General features: G+C 31.0%; 1 protein-coding gene across 10 annotated transcripts in view; it reads left to right on the top strand.

The window, feature by feature from the left end:
• The window catches only part of LOC127724635 (E3 ubiquitin-protein ligase rnf213-alpha-like), a 1,011,139-nt gene that overhangs the window by 980,968 nt on the left and 4,930 nt on the right, over positions 1-25,241 (top strand). For all 10 annotated transcript variants that reach the window (XM_052231639.1, XM_052231642.1, XM_052231640.1 and 7 more), the window contains 12 exons: positions 3,902-3,936; positions 5,756-5,850; positions 7,252-7,408; positions 8,261-8,450; positions 11,260-11,360; positions 14,364-14,421; positions 14,682-14,866; positions 16,729-16,870; positions 19,003-19,086; positions 19,774-19,966; positions 22,904-23,123; positions 23,808-23,882. In XM_052231639.1, the coding sequence (XP_052087599.1) occupies positions 3,902-3,936; positions 5,756-5,850; positions 7,252-7,408; positions 8,261-8,450; positions 11,260-11,360; positions 14,364-14,421; positions 14,682-14,866; positions 16,729-16,870; positions 19,003-19,086; positions 19,774-19,966; positions 22,904-23,123; positions 23,808-23,882 (1,535 nt within the window). The remainder of the gene's footprint in view (positions 1-3,901; positions 3,937-5,755; positions 5,851-7,251; positions 7,409-8,260; positions 8,451-11,259; positions 11,361-14,363; positions 14,422-14,681; positions 14,867-16,728; positions 16,871-19,002; positions 19,087-19,773; positions 19,967-22,903; positions 23,124-23,807; positions 23,883-25,241) is intronic.

Genomic DNA, 25,241 nt, shown 5'->3' on the forward strand with positions numbered 1-25,241 from the left:
TTAATTATAAAACAAAATAATTTTTTTCTTCGATATCTTTATTCTTTGCATTTAAGTTAATACATTGCATGTAACATTTATCAACGTAGCTAATAATGCAATTTATGAATAAGTGGAAAGAATCTTTGCACAAGAAGTTGATCATAATAAAGAAATTTCACTCTGATGATTCAATGATTTTGAAGACCATTTCTTATCTGACAATTCATTAAATATTTGATTCTTTGTTTACGATTTTTTTTATCGACACATATTTGTTTCGCTTTTTTTTTCTTTTTTTTTTTTTGACAAACAGGCCAACTTTGTCGATTTTGACGCAAATAAACTAGACTCCAAACTAGAATCCATGATTAACTGTTGACAAATTAAATGTGTTTGTGTCTAAACTTACAATCGACATGTATTAGCTGTGTTTATATATTTATCTATCACGATAGTCTTCTGATCTGTTTATTAATCGATTACGTCTATTCATGATTGTGACTCTGTTGATGCACCGGTCTTCCCTTTTTTGAGTTCATGCAAGCCCCTCAGTTTTTTTTTTATCTTGAGCGTTATTGTCTTAATATATCAGTGTGACAACAATGGTGACCTGAAAAAGAATACAAATAAGTGTTATGTTTTCTCTTTTTTTCATTAAAACTAGTACGTGTTTGATTCCTTATTTGACTGAACCCACAAGATTCGCATCTGTATTTTCGTTACAAACATGAAATATCGATTTGATTTTGATTTGATTTTTGGTGTTTTAACTCCACTTTTAAGCACCGCTTTTGGGCTATTTCGTGGCTGCCAGTTTTTATTGGTGGAGGAAGCCGGAGTGCCCGGAGAAAACCACCGACCTTCGATAGGAAAACTGACAATCCTAGTCAATTAAGATTGGAGTCGAGTGCACCCGCACGAGCGGGGATCGAACTCACAACCTCAATGTTGACTGGCTAGTATACAGTAGTAACTACTTAAATCACTCGGCCACCAAGGCCCCATATGAAATATCGAATAATATTTTTTTTTATTATTGACATTTTATGAACAAACATTGTAAGGGAATTGTTGTGAAATAAAAAAATGTCTTCATCCACATCTCTGAGTCCTTGTTAGGGTTTTGCTTTACTTTCTGCCTTTTTTCATATCGTATTTACTTTTCTAGTATTTTATCATTTTAAAATATTAATTTACACGAGCATCACTCACAAGACAAATTGATACTGTTCATGATATAATATTTGCTTTGGTAAAGCCTTTGAACAACATGAATATAATTTCATGAAGTGGTTAAAGTTATTACTTAAGGTGGTACCTAACACTACAGGGAGATAACTCTGATAAATCAGCTAAACGTTTTAATCACGTTGTATTGTTAAGGAAATATTAAGCTCCTCAATGATCAAAATGAGCATTTGTCAAACTGCTATGTATCCAATGAAATTTTTCCGAGAAAGTGATTGGTTCAAGTTTTTTGAAATTTTTATATTTTTTCAAAGGGTTAAAGTAAATATTTTCAAAATTTCAAAATTTTATGAAAATTAAACGAGCCAACTTAATTTTAGTCAAGGTGTTGGGTACTACTAGTACCTTAAATTAAAAAAAATGTAGTGGAAGTAAGATTTAAACAAAAGATTAATTAAAAGTTGTATATCACGAACAGGTTTTCACGGTTATCCAAATGTAATGAAGTTTAGGAATGGTCCTTCAAATCTATCAACCTTGGCTTATAAAACTTAAAGATTGAAGTTTTGATTATATTTAAAGCATTGTATTTTCAATTACGTTTGCAATTTCTTTTTTAACACAAGTTCTCCTGTTATAAAAGTAAATAGCAGAAATGCAATGTACAATGATTTTTGTTGATATTTCTTAAAAAAGAATAATGTAAAGTTTGGATATTTCATAATATTGCGTTGCGTTTTATATCAACTGTGCTGTTTATGACTTTGTTGTTATGCCAACAGCTTCTATTATGCAGTCCCATCGATATAAGGATTTAAGATACACAATTTCTTTCTGTTTTTTTTTATCATATCTTGTTGAGTTCTTCGGGCATTTGGGGGAGTCTGTTTTGAAAAAGGACTCTTTAAATCTCCAATTAAATTTAATAAAACGTTTTGAAGCTAAATGCGATTAAGAGCTCGACATATTGTAAAGACCATATGGTGACCATAGATGTATTTAAGTATTAATTGTATTTTCGACTCGTTGATGTTAATCCCACCCATTTTTTTAGTACTTTGTACATGATTATCAAAAGTCAACGATGTTAAGACTAGTTCATAACTAACTATGTGAAAACGTTGCACATGATCATTTGTCGGCTTGATTTCACCTTGTGACCAGAGACAGGACTTTCAAATGTTCATTATAAAAGTTGCTTAGCTAGAAGGCTTATTTGTAACATGAAACCCTTCATTATTGTTTTCGCGTTTTGAGCTGAAAGAAAAGCAAAGTGTTGTCTATGAGTAAATTGGAGTATTTTATTAAATCGTTTATGGAACAAATGACGCAATAGATCGAGTTTTTCTTTGTCCTTATCTTACAGATTTGTTATGGATTTGTATTTCTTGACCAAAATATCTTCCTTAGATTTGACGATTATTGAATTTATCAAATTTGCATGTATTTCCAAACAGACAAAGATAAACATGTCAGTGTTTAGTAATCAGACCTTGTTGTACCTCTTTTCCATATATAGAATATGAGAAGATTCAAATTTGCAAGCTGACGACAACACCAAACAATGTTACAAAAATCATATGAAAGGGCAATAACTTTAAACAAACCAATTCAAACCAATTTGATTTAAAACCCACTATCAAACCGCCACAAAATCTGATGAATGTAAGCAAGTTCGAAGGGAAAACTGTCTGGTTCACTGATGACAACATAAAAATGTTCACTGATATAAACCTTATCTGGAAGCAGATATTATATTACCGACAAACATATTATGACGGTGTGTATATCTGATCAATTATTATTATGTGGTCAGAACCGCGGATGGGTCTTCCTATCTATTCCATAAAGTCACACAGCGACGCAAAAATGTCTGAACGTTACGTTAAATCGTGCGAATCTAGTATTTCTGTCATAATAAAGAAATTTCACTCTGATGCTACAAGGATTTTGAAGACCGTTTCTAATCTGGCAATTCATTAAATTTTGATTCTTTGTTTTTTAGATTTTTTTTATATCATCATATATTTGTTTCGCGTTGAATCGTGCGAATCCAGTATTACTGTCACCGTACTATTCTTGTCAGTTTGTTTTCGATTTATAAGTATACATGTTCCTACGGTATCTTTTGCCTCCATTTTTCTGTTAGACAATAATATTTTCCGGTAAATGCATCTACCTTTTGCTAAATGGCAATTAAACTTGAAACTTGAAACTTAGCCATTCTTTACAGAGAGCACTATATATTCACAAGAGCCATTTAGACGAGTAATGAGTCACTATTATTTTCTGTACCATACATTCATGATCCACTACGGTAACTTTCAAATTAACGGCTCTCGGTAGTACGTGAGAGTGCAATTAACATGTTATATACATAACGTTATATTTTGAGGGATCATGCATTAGTGTTATTTTCGTTTTTGAAGATATTTGTAAGAAACTAGGTATCACCAGAATTACCATATTTTGATGTCGATGTCACAAAATGAAAATAAGGTGCATTTCTTTGTATTATCAAACTGTTTTGTCTGATAAAAAAAATGTCTTACCACAAAAACTTGAAATCAGTTCATGTGTATATTGGAGGGGAAATTATACGTGCACATATAAGGTAATCGAAGGAATATCTACTGATATCTAGTAAAAAAAAAACATTAGAAATTCGCTCAAGACGTTTTACTTTGAACAACATTTCATGTATGTTTATATGTGCAAATTTATTTTCTAGAATGCCCACAAGGTCACCCTTATACCATTGGGGACGTAAGTATATTATTGTATTGAAGTAGTGTATGGTACCTCTATGTGATTTAAATTCTGGAACATATGCTTTTTGGGCAGCCAAATATAAATGTTAAATGGCTACTTTTAATATGTTTTCCGCCTGTGTACCCATAACAGCTTGCAAATGAAAACGACTTGTACCTTTTTCCTGTGTTATCAGTCTAACGAAATGAATAATTGATTTTTCATTCTTCTGCAAAGAAGTCGGCAACTTCGACCATTGCAAGATTCCCACTTTAACATAAATAGGAAAAATGTGTATGAATTGTAGTTTTCGTTCAATATGATTAGTAATTGTCTTGATATAATTGTCATGCCATAGTCTCAACATCACGTATATGGTATCTCATGGAACTACGTCCGTACCTGGTTTGCCTTATCTGTTTAGAATAGCTATGTTTGGTAGATATATGTTTATTGTCCCTGAGGCGCAGGAGTTGCGGCTGACATAGAAGTCTCCCGTATGTTCTTCTCGTAAGCATTCTCGCATATTTTGTCAAATATTTATGAAAAATATATCAAATAAAATTGAGAATGGAAATGTGGAATGTGTCAAAAAGACAACAACCCGACCAAAGAGCAGAAAACAACATAAAGCCACCAATGGGTCTTCAACACAGCGAGAAAATCCCGCACCCGGAGGCGTGCTTCAGCTAGCCCCTTAACAAAATGTGTACTTGTTCATTGATAATGGACGTCATGATAAACTCCGAAATGTATAAACCAACTAAAATTAAAAATCATACAGGATTAACAAAGGCCAGAGGCTCCTGACTTGTGACAAATGTATGTATCAGCAATGTCTGGACAAGTTCAAAAATCAGTTCTCAACAACTATTAATAGGTTTTATGCCTCTTGAAAAATAAAAATCAATTTGAAAATTGCATTTAAGCGCTGTCAAGTCTACATTTCTTGTAGGATTGTAATGCAATTTATAAAGAAGTGTTATATTAAAAATGTCTGGAACAAAATCGAAATCAGCGCTGATCATTTATTGAAACAAATGTTTTATACCTTAGAAATGTAAATTTAAAAGCTAATTACATTGTGAACGCTCTCAAGTGAACAATGCCTGTCATACATTTCGGACAAATTCGAAAAATCAGTGCCAAATAACTTTTGAGAAACGATCTGTGACCTTGGAATACATATGTATGGGAAATAAAATTGCTAACTATCATTGCATGCCTACAATTCCTGTAAAATAACCATTGAAAATTAAAAAAACAAACAAAAACAAAAAACAAAAAAAAATAAATTCTAGTAAATCCCCATGGTAGATAAACAATACGTAACACATTTGACATTGGAACCCTCTCATTGGTTACTTTATTTTGTATTGCTTCATTTACACGTTGAGAGTGCCATTATAAGAAAAAAAGAAACGTAGAATAACAATATGCCACCCCAACTCCGTTGAGGGTGCCATAATAATATCTTCAAAATATTTTTATGTTTATTCATGTTAATACTGATTATATGAGAAGGAATGGGTTTTTGTCAATCTTTTATTGCTTATTATGTAAGCGTACGAAATGCAATATTAGTTAGATTCAGCAATCTTATTTACCTTACTTTCTCTGCACTTGGAATACCATTGGCTAAAATCGTATACTTGGGAACCATTTATATATAAAATTCGCATTCACAAAAATTTTAATATGTACAAAGCTAACTAATAGACGATATTTGTTCTTCAACCCTAATATATATATACATTTCCAATAACTCAGTTATAACTTTTATTTTATACCAAAATCAATAAAAAGTTGCATTAAGGACTTTTTCTATTATTAGTGTGGAAAGGCTTATTTTGAATATACGTGTTTTTGTGGAGAAAAGATCGGAGGAAAAAGCCACATTTTACTGACAACAAACAAACAGGCATCAAGGTAAATTTGGCATTGTATTAAAAACAAAGAAAATGTATCAATTCACCTTTTTTAAAAGTTAATTCAGAAAAACTTGTGAAGTTTAAGAAACTCTAACTTTAATATGATTATGTTGTCGACTGTTATTTCTTTTAATTTTATTTGTGTTTCTTATATTATTTAAATCATTGAAAAGATCATGCATATACTACGTCTTAGGAGCCAAACAGTATGTAATCTCATCCTGTATGAACTGTTTTACACTAGTCATGTTGGGGTCCTTTATAGCTTGCTGTTCGATGTGAGTCAAGGCTTTGTGTTGAAGGCCGTACTTTGAGCTATAATGACCTTTTACAAATTGTGACTTGGATGAAGAGTTGTCTCAATGGAATTCATACCACATCTTCTCATATCTATCAACATGATTGATATGCTTTCACATTAAAGTTCTTCAAGTGAACAATGATATGTTTAGAGTTGATTTGAATTATTGTATATCAATACAAAGGTTTAGATAAAGAATTTCATTTTGAAACCCTAAAAAGTACAGTGTGGAGCAAATCTTTGGTAGCGATCATACCGATTGACTTACACATGATGTTATAGGACATGTTTCTTAATCTTAAAAGTGTGTACTTTTTGTGAATACATGTAGTTGTTTATCTTTTCCTTATTTTTTGTTTGACTTTGGTATTGTGTTTTTTCGAGTTATATGTTAAAAATGCATATTTTGAATGTCATCTCATTTGTTTATGGCAGTTGACCAATCTTGCCTTTATTACCTTTTCATGAAAATGCGGGTTTTTTTGTCAACTCTACCCTGTTCTAGTCATTCTAATGGTTTTTTTATTACATTTGTTGTATTCTGTTGGCTGCTGGGTGCCAATTATTATTAAATAAACCTATTCTGTCTATTTGGGTTGCTTTCCAAATTTTATCAATATAACGAAACTATAAACAAGTGTCATACGATTGGGTTGTTTAGATAGTTTTTCAACCCATAATGTTTTTTGGAAATGTCTGAACAAAATCGGGATTATGGCAGTTGTTTTTCACTGGTTATGTTGATTGATAGCTATTGATGTTTTCAATTTTGCTGGAATTTTCTTTTTTGAATCATACTTGGAGTCGGTATTTTTGTTAAACTTTTTTTTATATATAAATGAAAATATCGTATCTGATTTGTTCATTGTGTTTATTACTATAGAATGGTACTTTTTTGCTACTTTTTAGTTTTTTGCTTGTTTTTTGTTGAGGGCTCTCATCTTTTAAGTTAGAATGTTAATTGATACTCCATGAAGATACAATTTAGATAACATTTTGATAAAATACTACACAATACAATTTGTTTACAAAAACATATATGCAAATAGATCGAAGTAACTATAGTTTATATTTTCATATATTTGTATGTCTATATAGCGAGGCTGCCGCAAAAGGACACATTCTTGGTAGAGCTAACAGTCTGAAAGCAACAGATATTGTTACACCTAGAAACAATCTGAGCAGAGGTTCATTTGCAATTATTCGACTGTTGACACACATGTCAATGTTCATTGCAGCAAACTCTAACGTCCAGGTATAAAGTAAAATCTGTATTATATTTTATTGCTATCAGCGTAGTACAATTTAGAAAGTGAGATAATACAATTATAGGTCCAATGCAAAAGTTATTAATGTTAAACGCATGCGAAATCGGAAAGAACGTTTTTATCACAATCATCCATATAAGAAGTTTGAAACGATTTAACAATTTCGCCACAAAAATTCGAATATAACTATTGTTCAAAGACTATCATCTTTTTTCCAAGATTTATATATCTTTAATATTGGCAATAATGTTTTCAAAAACAAAATATGGTGAAATATGGAATTTTTATTATCATGATTATATTAACATGATTAAAGTGTAACTAAAATTGAAAGATAAGACGCGTAATATTCCCAAAGATAAAACCAGTGCTGTAATAAGTGAAAATTATAAGGAAATTGATTATTTACACATTTGTTAAAGTTTTCAAAAGTTTGTTGTCTTATATATTTTTATGTAGTTTATTTTTATTTTTATGGCACTTCTCAGTAAAAGTGGGTCTTTTTCATTGCCAAATGTCATTCAAAATTCTACATATGACTCTTTCGGTGATGAGTATTCCTGGTTTGACAATGTAAACTAAGAACTCAATATATTACACGAGACAATGTTAACAGCCATTTATTATCATCATCCATTGTCAAAATAATGCTTCTTTCATTTTAATACTTGTGTATTACATATCAATATTTGGTCTACACTTCAGTTTTGAATGAATCGTTATATTTTGTTTGTATTTTGATAATATTTTCGATTTTATTTATGTGGTTGCAGTACTTATGTATATTGTTATCTTTTAATTTGACAAATATTACCACGTGCTGATCATCTTATTTGCAGGCAGTACAGCAGATTATTAAAACAGAGCCAGATATACAGGAAACGGAAGTGTTTCAGTTCTTATTGGAACATATTAATTTAGATATTGAGTCACTTCATCAAATCTTAGGAAAAGGAAAAGATGACATTTTTCTTATGATACATTTTATACTCAACGATATTGTAATGATGCATACATCAGCTGCGATAGGTGAACATTTACAATTAAAAATTTTGTTTTTATAGTTGTTGCAACAAAACCTTCGATCTCAAACTGACTTGAAATATGTTTCCAATTTTTCTGTTACATGCTATACTTTTTAAAAATATGATAACGAAAATACCGAATTCCATGAAAAATTCAAAACGGAAAGTCCCTTATCCAATGGCAAAATCAAATGCTTAGGCACTACAATAGAATGGAAAACAACGATCATATTCCTGAATTGGTATATGCATTTCCTTATGGGGAAAATTTTGAATTAAACCAGGTGTTATAGCTAGCTAAAGATCGCTCTATATGACAGTCGCATAAAATTCCTTTTTGATGAAATCAATGTGGAACAAAACAAACAGAATTTAATAGGTATAAATGTAAAAAAAAATTGGATACAGCAGTCAACATTGTGCCATTTATCTTAATCAATATTAAAACGAATAAATATGTCAACAAAGAAACAAATGGCATATAGACAAAGCACATACGCAAAAAAGAAAGACATAACATTACCACATCACAACAACACATTGGGGGGATGAATAAGTACTGGTGTCTTCACTTTACTTTACTGCCATGGTATATTGAACCTCCTACTATAGACCTCTCATTTAAACATTCTAGCTATGTTTAACTCCTGTACATAGCAATAATAGTCCAATAAGTAGTTTGTATGTATTTAACATGCTGAAAAAGATGTTTTAAAATTTTTACTTAGCCATGGTGTTTTGACCCCCCTGCCATGGTATATTAAACCCCCTTACTATATGCCTCTAATTTTAAAAATTCTAGCTATTCTAACTCCTTTATATAGTAATAATACTCCAATTATTAGTTTATATGTATTTAACAGGCTGGAAAAGCTGTTTTGAAATTTTTACTTATCCATGGTATTTTGAGCCCCCTGCCATAGTATATTGAACCCCCTACTATAGGCCTCTAATTTCAAAAATTCTATCTATTCTAACTCCTATATAAAGTAGAAAATACTCTAATTAGTAATTTGTATGTACCTTGCCATGGTATATTGAACCCCCTACTATAGACCTCTAATTAAAAAAATTCTAGCTATTCTAACTCCTTTGCATAGTAATAATACTCCTCTAGGAAGTTTATATGTATTCAGCATGCTGGAAAAGATATTTTGAAAATTTTACTTAGCAATGGTATTTTGACCCCCCTGCCATGGTATATTAAATCCCTACTATAGACATCTAATGAAAAAAATCTAGCTATTATAACTCCTCAATATAGTAATAATATTCCAATAAGTAGTTTGTTTGTATTTAACATGCTGGAAAAGATGTTTTGAAAATTTTACCTAGCTGTGGTATTTAAACCCCTCCTACCATGGTATATTGAACCCCCTACTAAATACCTCTAATTTCAAAAATCTAGCTAATCTTTTTCCTAAAAATAGTAATAATACTCCAATTAGTAGTTTGTATGTATTTAACATGCTGAAAAAGATGTTTTGAAAATTTTACATAGCCATGATATTTTGACCCCCCCCCCCCCCTGCCATGATATATTGAACCCCCCAACTATAGACCTCTAATTTCAAAAATTCTAGCTATTCTAACTCCTTTATATAGTAATAATACTCCAATTAGTAGTTTCTATGTATTTAACAGGCTGGAAAAGCTGTTTTGAAATTTTTATTTATCCATGGTATTTTTACCCCCCTGCAATGGTATATTGAACCCCCTACTATAGACCTCTAATTTCAAAATATTCTTGCTATTCTAACTCCTATTGAAAGTAAAAATACTCCAATTAGTAGATTGTTTGTATTTAACATGCTGGACAATATGTGTTATGAAAATTTTACTTAGCCATGGTATTTTAACCCCCCTGCCATGATATATTGAACCTCCTATTACAGACCTCTAATTTCAAAAATTCTAGCTATTCTAACTCCTTTATAAGGTAATAATGCTCCAATTAGTAGTTTATATGTATTTAACTGGCTGGAAAAGATGTTTTGAAATTTTTACTAATCCATGGTATTTTGACCCCTGCCATGGTATATTGAACCTCTTACTATAGACCTCCAATTTAAAATTGTACTTTAGATAATCTGCTATACTATTTATCTAAAACAGGCGGGATTCAATTTTCCATGGTGGGATTCAAAATACTATATGGGAAAAATGACCCCGGGGTCAAAATACCATGCGGTATAATGACCCCGGGGTCAATTTTCCATACGGTATTTTGACCCCGGGTTCACTTTTCAGGGGGTTCAAAATATCATATGACACCGGGCTACGCCAAAAGGGAATTACCACAAAATGAACTAAACAGTAAAGGTTAATAATTCACAAAAATAAGCAAAATAACACTTTTACACGTAATTTAGATGATAAACAACGTCAGTACATAGAATATATACTTCAAGATCATCATGTTTTATTTTATGAAGTTGATGCAGAATATTTATCAACAAGGTCTTGGTATCTTCCGATGAACGTTTTTAAACAATTACAAGATTTTCTATAACATAACCCTGGTTCATTGACTTTCTGTTCAGTTTAAAAAGTAAAATCACAAAAATACTGAACTCCGAGGAAAATTCAAAAAGGAAAGTCCCTAATCAAATGGCAAAACCTAAAGCTCAAACAAATCAAACGAATGGATAACAACTATCATATTCCTGACTTGGTACAGGCATTTTCTTATGTAGAACACTTCTCTTTGCAATAACTTGCAATGAATTGATGAACACCGATGGTTTTATTAAATAAAATATCCATGAGTTATGTAGTGAATATGTTCTATCTATATTTGTATAAAATTTCAGGAGAAAATAATCCTGACGAATTGTGCAAATTGAGCACCGAAAAAAGCCGATGTGAATGGGAGGATTTATTTGACCAGAAATTCATTTTTCCTGTGTTGCAGGTAATGTGCATATTATTTTGCCATTTCTGTAATACATAAATTAGCATTTTTCCTATTTTTAGAAATGAGGTTTGATTGCCAATAAGACAACTATTCACTAAAGTTAAATTGACGTGGATAAAAGAAACTAGATAACCTAGGGAAGAGCACAACTTTAAAATAAAATAAAAAAGATAAGATTTAAAAGGTTTAGATCGGTACGAAGCACAAACAAACTAAGATATAAACAATAGACGCAAATCACTTTACAAGAGTGCTCACAGTTACTAAAAGCTACTTCAAAGCCATAAACAACAAATGAATAGATCGTGTGCACCCAGATTGACGAATCAATCAGTGAAACGCCTAGCTGATTTAGTATAAGACGATATGAACAGTCTTAGAAAGGCATTTAAAATTGGGTTAAATTTTATTGGTTGCTAGATCTGCGAAGAGAAAACAAGATTTATTAAGATATTTTACATAACAAATATACATGATAACAATGAAATAGTTCGTTTAATTATGGATATATATATATATATTGTTGGGCTGTTATTTAGACGAATAATATATATATATATATATATATATATATATATATATATATATATATAGTGATAAATAAAAAGTCCTTGGTACAGAAAGTATAGTTTAAAAATAAAAAAACACAAAAGATCTCATTATAAATCGAACATTGTTTCTGTTAGCACTTTCACCGCATCTCCTACGGTTCACCAGACAGAATTGTTATCGTTAATAGTAACGACTTGTGACGTTACCTAATAGTAACGTCTTGCACTAGTTTGTATATATTACGGAATCATATTCACGGACCGAATTTCACTTCCTATTTAAAGTCGGATTGTACAGTTCAATAAAATAGTGTTCCTTGGCTTCACGCGGAATTTTATCTTTCTATCTTAAAAAAGGAATATATTTCAAATTTTCCCTTTCCACATTTGTCAAAGAGTTCAGAACATGGAGAATTCCTAATTGACGGGTCCTTTATCTGCTGTTTGTGAACTCTAACTCTATCAATTAGTCGATAAGGTAACGTCACAAGTCGTTACTATTAACGATAACAATTTTGTCTGACGAACCGCTAACAGAAACAATGTTCGATTTATAATGTAATTTTTTGTGTTTTTTATTTTTAAACTATATATATATTATATTTGCCTTCCGGTTTAATTGATCCGTTCATCCTATTTTGACTCTTCAAAATTCAAGAGTCTATCCTAAATTGAGGTAAATTATGTGGCCTTCCAATAACCTTTTCGATTCCTAACATCACTGAAGAAACATTAATTGTCGAAATCCGGATATGGTGTACAAAAAATCTTTGCACCTTTGTTTGCGGTATACCATCTTTGCCGCAAGTTTATTGTTTTATGTTTGGTATTAAATTTATAGTTAAGATCCATTTATTACACCTTGTGATCCGTTTATTTGGCAATCGCCAATGGCAGTTAGCAGGGTTTTAGAACATTTGTTGTTCGACTTGTTAGTCAAATGCGTTTTGTTAAAATATACTTTTTCACTTTTTTGGAAAATGTTTGTGCTGTATTTAGATCCCTCTAACAAGAAATTTGTTTTGCATGCACACGTGTGAACGTTGTTTTCAATTGAGACTTGTATATATATATATATATATATATATATATATATATATATATATATATATATATATATATATATATATATTTTAATCTAGCGCTAGACCACTCTACCACCTAGGCTCTACAATAATAAAGCTTTCGGTGGCCGGGTGTTACCTTTCCTCGTCAGTTTTAATCTAGCGTCGTAACACAGTACATGATATATGAGGCATGAAGATGGAATTGTTACAGATCAGCTGAATTATCTATTGTAAAGGATCCTACAAATTAATGTAAGATGCATTCAAAGAAATAATGTATATTATAAGTACGTCTGAACCAGTGACGACTCTACAACAGATTTTATCCATCGGATCACCAGGGATTGTGATACAAGGCTGAAAACACATTCTGTATATATAATTCGTCTAAATAACTATATATGAAAACAACAGTCCGGTATTGTGCTTTGTATTATTACAATATGAATTCGCAATTGGCCAGTTAACAGTACAGGTTTAAAACAAAAGGAACAGTAACTCACACATGCATTATATATATTATTCATGTTTATTCTCAGCTAAAATGTGTAGACAAAAATGAAACAAGTATGGGAGGAAAATTGAGTAATTCAATCTTTATTTGTACTGCAAACGTCGAACAATGTTTTACTATTTCACTAGAGTAAATTGTATTTGCTAAGAAATACAAATTAATAAAACAAAACTGTAATTATAGAATGCATCAAATAGGCATACCAAATGAATTTCTTGGCACTGATGTCCAAAGTAAAAAACTTAAAATTAAAATAAATCAAATGCTACTTGGTGATGTAAGGAAGAAACCGCTATATATTTATATTACTATCAATTACTTTTTTGCACAAAAGTATCCCGAGAATGTTATCAGTTTGTATAAATCTCCTATTCAAAATATTTCTAATCTTGTCTGAAAGTTAAATATCAATTAATCTCCTGTGTATTTTCATTAAAGACGCATTAAGGACAAACATTTTTGATACATTGAAAGATTGAAACCGTATTTCAGATATTATTACGATATATTTTCGATATTCAACGTTACGGCGAAACAATTTGTTTATTTTTGTAGTTTAAAAAAACCTTTCATGTGTATTACTGCAGTATTCTAGTGATCGTTAAAGCCAGGAGTATATCGTGTAATTGTTTTTTATCATTTGTTATTGTGAATATGAACTCTGTCGTAAGTCTCTCAATCCGAGTTTTTCCAATTTTATAAGTCGTCGTTCTTTTCTAGCATTCAGAACAAAACATGTCGATATAGTCTTTGTCAAATATCAAAGATCGTGATATACTTGACTTTCGTTTGGAATCGGTTTTGATGGATTATCTGATGCATGCTACATCATACCATTTGAACGTATATGTATTTTATTTAATTTAAGAATATTGAGAACGTCCTGCAGAAGTGCAACGATAAGATTGCTGGTGACAAGAGGATGGGTAATAATTATTGTTTTTTGTAGTATGATAGATTGAAAACCTTATATATCTTTATATAAACATGAAGTTATGAAGCGTATTTCATATAAGGAAAAAGGATAAATCTGTTTTTTTTTTTAATATTTTGCATTTTGCTCACATGTTTAATCATTATCACAAACTTATAACTATAAATATTCTTGAAAAGATAAAACATTCGATCTCTCATTTACAATGTTTACAAATTTACCAAACATCATAGTTTAAATGTAATTGTTTAGGAGCTCTTCCATTGGTTTTGTTACTGCATGAAAAAGATGACCAAACAAACATTGATGATAACAAAAATCTCCAAGAAATCCCTGAAGTTTGGAGATTCAGATCTTGGATATCAATTGACCATTTGACCCAGATGTTAAATACTAAAGAAAAGACGTGTCCACTACTGCATCTGTTCTTGATGGAGGTACGATAATATCCTAGTTATTAAAATGGTTGTTTTGTATTTATATTATAACTAAGACTGTTCTGTATATCAATCGTGATTTTTTTCTGAGATTACATTTCTTTCAAAAAGACCAGGACAAATAGGTTCCAGAAATAATTGTTTCTGCTATTATTTCTTAACATTTATTTTCTTGAGAAAATAAGAGAACTAGATTATTGCTATTTCCTTAACTTCAACAGGATAACTTATTTCAATTAGATATTTCTCTGTATATACGATAAGATAATGTGTATCAGCATATATGAAATTTCTATGGGGCTTATAATGCAAGGCATATGCAATTACGACACTGGTTTACCTGTATTATTTTCAAATTATATGTTTGCCCAAAATGTGATCTGTTCAATAACCGTTGGTTGACAGTTATGGAATATATGTCTCACAGTTGGTGAAGGATATGTCCCAATTGTTGTAACCGCAACTCTGATCTCTATTCCTCGAATGTGACCTACCGAATTAGACCTGTCACCGGATTTAAACTTACATGATCAACAAAACGGATGCCAAATGTGGGGCAGAATATGCGTATCCTTCCGGATCACCTAAGATAACCTCTGGTGTCCGATTAGATTCGTGTTGCTTGGTCCTTAGTTTTCTATGTTGTGTTTTGTAGACTACTGTTCGTTTTTGACTTATCAGGTTGACAATCTCTTTTGTGTCTTCAGCCTTCATTTTTTTATGAAAATTCTCTCCAAAATTACGAAATAAGGTACACGGCCAGGTTAAAAGGAATTAATTGTTCGCTTAGGCGACAAAAGATTTTGTTTTTTGTTCTACTATTCCATTCCCGTTGAAATAAGGTTAAATTCTGAATTTTACACCATTTGGTATGAATATATTAGCAAAACACATATGATGCCGCAGTTTGTTTTGTTTTTTTGGAGAATGACATACCTCTTTAATTCTGGACGATTGTAAATAGTATGAATGAAGAACTTCCCTTGCATTAGTTTTTGCATAGAACTATGCAAATTAAAAAGAGTTTCCTCGAATTTTTTCGCTATATTTACACCATTAACCGATTTTCATTTTCGCTATTTCAATTTGTTTTTCTAATTATCAGAGCAGCAGCAAATTTATTTAATTCTACCTATTAATGTGGATGTAATAACTAGGCAACGCCTGGCATCATAGTTAACTTCTTTTTGAACACCAATTAACTTAAATTGATTGTGATTTAGAATTTACTTGACTTAAATGTGACAGACGTAGAATAGAACATTATAAAAGTAGTGTGCCCTCTTAGATAGTTTTGGTCACAGTTATGTCAAGGGGTACATTTGTATTGAGACCTGACTGGCTTCGTTCTAATATATATATATATACTTTTGTTACAGACCATTTTCTGTATATAAATGCATATGTGATGTTGGCATATGCTTTGATTGATTTGAAGTGAACTGTAATTTAAAATGATATTCAAACAATTTTAGACAGAATTTTTGTATAATTTAAAATGATCTATTTTAACATTCCTAGTCATAAACATAAAAATTTAAGTCCGAAGGATTTGACATTAACTCAAACTTTAACCAGGTTTCATCCACCATTTCCTGCATAGGAAAATGCCTGTACCATGCCAGGAATATGACAGTTGTTATCCATTCGTTTGATGTGTTTGAGCTTTTGATTTTGCCATTTGATTACGGACTTTCCGTTTTGAATTTTCATCGGAGTTCGGTATTTTTGTTGTTTTACTTTTCACACAAATAATTTTTAAAAAATTTGTAAGTGATCAAACCAATTGCTAACTATTTTTTCTGCATTATATTGTCATACCTGCGATTATCGTTTTAACTTTTTTGTTTCACTGCTTTTAGGATCATCATCTGAGAGTTCTGCGATTTATACCAAATATTATCAGACTTCAGAAAATGTTGATGCAAAAATACAGCCGAAAACTTGATAGAGCCGAAGGAACACTGATAACAATAGAGATTGTAGAACAACAACTGGAACAAGGTTATCTCAAATTATTTTGCTTTATATAATAATAAAACTTTGCACGCTAGATTGTGAAATCATATCATCTTACAGCTTCTATAAATTTTAGTATAATCTACAATTTGTAATATATATGAAACAATTTATATTGATCAATGAGCAAACAGGCGGTTATCTTCTGCTTTCTTTTAACTAATTAGCTCCTCTTAATATATGTAATTGTCTGAAGAATTTTGGAAATATCAATGAAACAGTTGATATGATTTAATAAAATAATCCGTGAAGGGAAGACTAGAAATTTTCAGAATTTAAGAAAACCGATAGCGACAAATAGGATACATTTTCTTTAAACTTGTAAATGTTAAGTTTCAAATGTAATGTCTGTCGTCATGGAGTTTGGGCGAGCAATTCAAAGTGTGTCTATTTCATAGCATATTTCCATGAGAAAATATCTTAGTATGCCTAAATTTTACCATGGTAATGTGTCAACGAAAATTAATTACACTGACGAGTATGGTATGCATTAAAGGGCAAACGATACAGTTACAGGGAAAGGGTGTAATGACGTTACTAACTTAAATGTAATTGTTTTGCGACGTAAAACTGTGACATATCGGTAAAAAATGCATTTTTTCGACTGATTTTATCATAAGTTTGAAAACGAGTACATTGACCCCTCTTTTTTAAATTGACATTTGGTTTGATTATGTATGAAAAATGTTTGTAACAATTTTTATGGACCGATCATCGATGAATTTTTATTTTGAATTAGATAAATATACAGCAAAAAATGCCGTTTTTTTTCCTCAAATCACGAAGTGTTCATACAAAATGGCTGATATGCCAATTTTCGGTTTAAAATCACCGTGGGATCAAAACTGTATCGTATGCCCTAAACATTAAACAGATTAAATAGCACACAACCTTATTAATATTCAACCACACTTGGTCGGTTTTCATGCATCTTTGACAAGGGTTGCCATTTGACCCGTTTTTTTCTAAATAATATTTTCTAGCTTAAAAATACAAAAATAATAATAAAGAATCTACAGTGGGATGGGACATCATTTGATAGGGTTTTTTAAAATGATAAATCAATGAACTCAATCCGTTAGCATGTAAAAGATGAACCCGGCTTCCTCTTCACGATAAGTTCTTGTCCATTTTTAGACTTTTTTCAAAATATTCTTGCTGGAAGTTTTCAACAGACTTCTATTTTATCCTTACGTGGAATTGGTATCTTTTGAATTAATAAATATGCAAACTTCAAGAACAAAAATGTTTTGTGCCTCAATCAAATCAAATGCTTTGTGACTATTTATCTGGAATTGAAAAGATGCATTTAATATTTTATCTCCATACGTTAATCTTGATATACATTAGTATTTAACATACAAACAAATCATATAATTATTCAATTTGTAACATGCGTTGGGACCAGCAAACAACTGTTAGATATTTAAAAAACCCAAGTGTAATCGTTTTAGTCCAGTCCATAATAAAGATGCATTTCTATTGTTGAACTTGATATCATTGTGCAAACGTTTATTCGTGTTATCAGTCTACCTTTCCTACAGGTGCATTGTACTTAACCAAGATTTAGAATTAATCTATACATACAATAGTTAGAAGTCACATTTGAGAGTAGCTTTAATCGGTCTTAAATGTGAATAAACAACGATCTTTTGTCTCTTTTCTGAAATGAGAAATTGTATACCAAATCATATGTGTACTATAATTGACTCAATTGTGCTCTAATCAATGCCTTTGCATAAGAAATTTAAATTAAAACTATATTACTGCTATGGTTCAAGCTCTTGTTGAGGAACTGATAGCATTGCATGGTGCAAGTGATTCAAAATAAAATATACGAACAGAATTTAAAGGGGGAAATCGACCATGTGTTGTATGAAATAATACAAAAATTAGGAGATGAGGTGTGATTGCCAATGCAACAACTATCCACCAAAGTTCAAATGCAGTGGATTTAAGCAATTATAGGCAACCGGACGGTCTTCAACAATGAGAAAAATCCATACCGTACATTCGGCTATAAGAGTGTTTTAATTATTTTCATTATTATCATTATCACTCCTATCATAACTTTTAGAAAATGTTGTGTTAATATCAAATTTACTGGTTTTTATCAGATGGTAAACTAGAGGAGTTCAAAACCCTTTTGCAAAGCTATACTGAAGCATGGGAAGCTGTCAGGCAATCACTTGAGACATACAGTATGTATTTACATGCAATATTATTATTTATCGAAGGAAACATCTTTTTATGCCGTTTTTAGAACCCGGTTGATTCTTTTTGGCTTTGGCCTTTCATCCAAAAATCAATATGTTTATCATAGATTAAAAAGTTTTAAAACCATAATGTAGTATTTATCTTGTTTTAATTCAAGCAAAAGCGTTTTGATCAGAGTTGGAATGCTTGATATCTTTTTACAACCTGCAAGTTTCCAACAGATTATAAGCAACGAAAAGGCAATATTCTCTACTTAGATTTGCTTTACTTCTATTTATACATGTAATTTTTGAAGAACAAAAAAAGGAGAGCGTATATAGATGATTAAATTATTTTACATTATCTTCAAATGAGACATCACTGATGTAAAATGGTATAAACACACAAATCCATCCTTTATGATGGGCTTTTGATCAAATTGACATGACAGGGAAACATAAACAAACAGCAACCTTTTTTAAATTTGTCCTGATCACATATCTAGGATATCCATGAATGCCAACGATATGAACACATGATTTCGATTAAAAGAATAAAGACCAAAAATATACTTCATATTCGTTATAATATCTACGATTCATGTATAGGAGAGAATGTTTGTTTTTATCGTCTAAAAATTCCAAAAAAAAATTGCGTAAAAATGACACAGTATAATGTACTCATAATTTCAGCATGCCGGATTAGCACTGGAAGAATAAGAGTCAATAAAGCCCATTGCAGAAAGAGGATAGATGGTAAAACACCTGTATCATACCTTTTACCAACCTACAGAGATTCCGGATTATGTGGTTTTATACTGCTTTGGTTCCTATTAGAAAAGCAAAATACATTCCTGGGCGATTTTTGCAGAGAAAAAGGAGTGTTGTAAGTCAAATGTACAATTAAAAATGTTTTATTTCATACCCAACATTTATTTAACACATTATTATGTTCCTGTCGGTTTAAGTCCGGTTTGTTCCAACAGTACAGCTTTATATTAATCATGTTAATGATGAACTAGTTCATACTGTGTTATGATTATTCCTTTTTCATATTTTTCTATATAGACACCACTGAGAAAATAGCTTAAGGTTGAAAATAATTCGAGCCTAAACATATGTGTGAAAACTCATAATTAACTGATGCAGTGGCCGGTTATGCCAAGAAATTAATTTGAAGACAAAATGATACATATACCTAAGAATGGACAAGTTCGTTGTGTCGTTGACTACTTTCAAAAACTATCGAAAGGAACTAGACTTTCACAATTTAGATATTAAATCATTTAAGGACAACTATAAGAAAACAATACACTTTATATATATATAACTGAGAGGCTTAAATATGTTCTCTGAGCATTAAAACTATATAAAAATACTTTTATTCAAGACGTTTCGTCCTCTACATGTGATTGTGTATTTAATGGAAAAAAAATATGTAAGCAAAAACGTACACAACATTTCTGGTTTTCTAAGCAAGCAAACTATTTTATATGTGTTGTCTTTTCACGTATACACGTTTTCGCTAAGTAAATTGGATGAAATAAGTAAGTCACACCGATTTTAAATCTAGACAGGCTTCTCCTCATGCTTTAATGTGCTACACGTTTTTTTCTCCTCATGCTTCAATGTACTTAGTGTCCTTTTTTTGTTTGGATGTATAATTACCCGATTACCTTCCACTCTGTGTTTTTGTAAGATTTATTTCTATTTGTATCCATCTGATGAGTTCAGCCTTTTTCAACTGATTTTTATAGTTTTTTCTTATGCTGTGCTGTTACACCACTGTCCCAGGTTAGGGGAGGGTTGAGAGCTCACAAACATGTTTCGTTTTACCCCGCCCCATTCTTTATGTGCCTGTCCCAAGTCAGGATTCTGTGGTTCAGTGGTTGTCGTTGGTTTATGCCTGTCATATGTGTTTTTTCGTAAATTGTTGTTAGAAATTAGGCCGTTAGTTTTCTCAATTGAATTCTTTCATATTTTCATGTCAAGGCATCGATCTCGGTAGATTATATTTCAGAAATGATTTAATCTAGAATATCTTTAATAAGATTTAAGAGTGGACGTGAAAACTCATCAAATATACCAGACATATAATTTGGTATGCCAGATGTTTTTTCGTCAAAAGTGAAAAATGAATAAAAAAAGTAGGAAGCTTAAGGCTAAATCAAATACGATTTTTTTTCTACAGGTTAGAAACCCTTAGTGTTTCGAATAATTCAACAATTCATAAAAAGAAAATTAAAAAAAAATTAAAAAAATCAATTATTTTTATGTCAACACAAAAGGGCTGACTACCGAGCAGGCTTTATACCCGGTGGAGCATTATTCAAACATCAATCATAGAAATCATAGTTATTTGTCAAAATATAAATATATGAGCAACATCTATCCCAAAAAAAGATACTCTACACACATAAACTTATTTGTTAAATACATTTTGAAGCAAATTATCTTTTTGGATAAAGCTGTTGATCATACATAAATACTGATGACATGATCACAATGCAGCTATTTTGTAGTTGTTTCTATTATACAGTCGATTTAGTTTGAATCCCTACTGGTAGTTTATGAAACAAAATGCAAAATATGAATACTTATGTTCGACAGACTAATGTTTAATGCATATCTGAAGGATGTCATTTGTAATATTTATACAAGTTTTTGAGTTTTGAATACAAGAGCTAAAGATAGTGGCCTTATCAAACATTCTCCTTTTTATTAGACTACGCATAACATTGGAAAACCCATGTGATAAACAACTGCGAAAATCCAACATCCTTCATCCCCCTCCTGTGAGAGAGTTACGTTTATGAAGGATCACATCAATATCATATCAATTGACGAATTATTGAAAGCATTATTATACTAATTTACAATTTTTTGTACTTTTTGCAATGCGACGTGTGCCACTTCTTGACCTTGAACTGATCAATTCTCAGCGCACATTTATGTTTTGGGTTGAATTCAATACACAGTTTGTGTTTGTCTGTGTATTGTTTATTAATTGTTGATTGCCTTTTGGGTATTTTTTCTATTTTGTCCGTATACGTCTTCAAAACAATGACGGTTAGATCATAGAGGTAAAACAAGTCTTATAAAAAGAAGATGTGGTATGATTGCAAATGAGACAACTCCACTAGAGACCAAATGACAAAGGATTTAACAAATATAGGTCACCGTATGACCTTCAACAATTAGCAAAGCCGATACCGCATAGTCAACTATATGAAGCCCCAGATGGATACATATAACAAAAACACAGAGTGAACGTAGACGTGTACTTATACATCCCGGCAACAAAATGGCACTAAATACAAATCTGATTGAACTCGCAGTTACTGACAGCTAGTTCAAAGTCAATAACAACTAATAAAAATCATGCATTTAATCTAAAAATAGGGTGATGTGATATAATTGCCAATAAGGTAACTATCCACCAAAGTTCAAATGAAGTGGATGTAAGCAATTATAGGCAACCGTACGGCCTTCAACAATGTGAAAAACTCATACCGTCTGGTCGGCTGACATGAAATGCTCTTTGACGAAAAAAACATCTGGCGTACCAAATTATATGTCTGGTATATTTGATGAGTTTTCACGTCCACTCTTAAATCTTATTAAAGATATTCTAGATTAAATCATTTCTGAATTATAATCTGCAGAGGTCGATGCCTTGACATGAAAATATGAAAGAATTCAATTGAGAAAACAAACGGCCTAATTTATAACAACAATTTACGAAAATTTCTGAAACATAATCTGCAGAGATCGAAAACATGTACTGAATACAAATTGAGCGAAACTTTTTTTTCTTCTGTAGATACACCAGTTTACCACGGGTTAGTGTAAAAGATATATCAGCAGCGCATTTAATCAGTTATCATCCAGACAAGGACTTATTACCAATGGTATTAGCAAACTGCAATTACTCATTTGAAGTGGGTCAGGGAACAAAAGTCGAATATAATTTTAACAACCTTGAAAGACAAGTAATGGATAGATTTTTGTTCTCCAAATCAGTAATAATCAACTTGAATGAGGTAAGAAATGAAATTCATTTAATTATATTTTGCAATGATATAAATTATGGTTAGTAATTTGTATAATTTGCATGGAAACACGGAAAAATATAGTCTTGACGGCAATCTTTTCTTGCTTTAATGATATGTGAATAGAATAATTCAATTGTGTTGTAATACATTAAGTGATGTTTAAAACTTATTGTGTAGCTTTTACGGTATGTATCATTACAAAGCTTTATGCAATATACATGAAGTAAAATACATTAGAAAAACAAAAGTTGAACAATTTGAACAGAACAGTTGAAATAGGACAAACCAAAACCTACCCAATTCTTCAATAAGAGTGTCTTTACAGAAAATTGACCCAGCAATTTTTTTATTGCATTTTATTTTGAGGCCTTAACATAACTTTAACGGTACCAATTTTTCTGCACCAGATGCACAATAAATGTCTCTTCAGTGATGCTCGGGACCAAACTATTAGAAAATAAAAAGCTTATAAAAAAGATGTAAAAGTCAATTGCATGAACAACAAGCGCTTGATGTTGGATAGTGAAATAAATATGTGTTTCAACAACTTAACATAAATTTTGTACCACCCTCTTCACTTTATGGACAGTATGGCTTTCATGATGTACTACCACTCTGATTACAAATTTCAATAACTCCATTAAATGTTAATATTTGTTTGTAATTTTGTAGATAGAGATGTTTACTTACAGAGCTGAATATACTAATGGTGTCGTACTGGAATCATTATCCGAACGAATAGATCAAGTATGTGCAAAAAACAAACAAAGAACTATCAATTTGATTTAACGTCGGTTGTCCTTTCATTTTGTTTTATATTCATAATTACAAAATAGAGAATGGATATGGGGAATGTGTCAACGAGACAACAACCCGACTAAAGAGTAACAAACAGCCAAAGGCCACCAAAGGGTCATCAATACAGCCAGAATATCCCGCATCCTGCGGGCTTCAACTGGCCCCTAAAAAATAATGTATACTTGTTCAGCAAAATAGACGCCAAACTAAACTCCAAAACATACAAATTAACTATAATTTACAAAAATACATACGACTAATAAAGGATAGAGGCTCTTGACTTGAAACAGGCGCCAAAATGCACAAAATTGTTCGATAAAAGCGATTTCTCCTTAAAAATAAACTAACTACATTGTAGTATGTTTCCTCAGTATATAATTTTCCCCTCAGCATCATTATGTTAAGCATGTTTAAATAGTATTTCAGAAAAGAAAATCTCTATGTTTAATATTTATCAAGTTTATGTCCATATATTCCGATAAACATGGATTCTGTCTGTATTTCAGATTTTAGTGAAATAATTTAAATTTCTTTTCGATGTAAACACTTATTGCTTTCGTTCATTCATTCTTGTCTTTCAATAGTTTTAATCTACATTGCTATTCAAAGACGTTGCTCTATTTCATATGAAACTTAATACCTATTGGCATGTTTAGTAACTTATTATGTTTTATGTATTTATCCCCGCATCATTCTTATAATGCAATCTACATCTATTGGGGGGACTTGTGTATTTGGTTGGTTCTTTTTTTTTCAGCTTGTGTTTAAAATTACCTTACAATTTGTGTTCTTTTTTAACAAATGCAGAGTGTATAGTTTAATTTTAAAGTATGGAAATAGTTATTTTGTTAATTGCATTGTGTTGGTACTAGCCAAAGTTCGAGTGCTAAATAAATATGTTTCTTCATGAATGGAGACAAAGACACTTTCTAGCTAATAGTGTGCATTCATACACTTTCTTTTTTCGGCATGTGTGCTTCAATTGTACGCAGTGTAATCGAAATCCTGTTTTTTACATTTATTTCCTTATACTAGTATGCAACAATGAAATGTGTGTAATACTATACTGAAATCAATGTAATTTCTATTCATTCTCGTTTTAACATGTATTTAATGAAGATAACTTGAAGTACTTTGTTTTGGTTTAAACTACTTATCAATGGTAAGCATACTGTAGTAAGTATATTTCAGTATTGTATTTTCAGTGTATTTTTGAGCTGATACAGTATATAGTTCGGTCTGTTATTGTTATTTTATTGTTTTTCAATACATTTTTATTTCTATTCTGAAAGACAGAATCTATTTTTC

The sequence above is a fragment of the Mytilus californianus genome, unplaced genomic scaffold, assembly GCF_021869535.1.
Source record: "Mytilus californianus isolate M0D057914Y unplaced genomic scaffold, xbMytCali1.0.p SCAF_14, whole genome shotgun sequence".
In the NCBI taxonomy this organism is placed as follows: domain Eukaryota; kingdom Metazoa; phylum Mollusca; class Bivalvia; order Mytilida; family Mytilidae; genus Mytilus; species Mytilus californianus.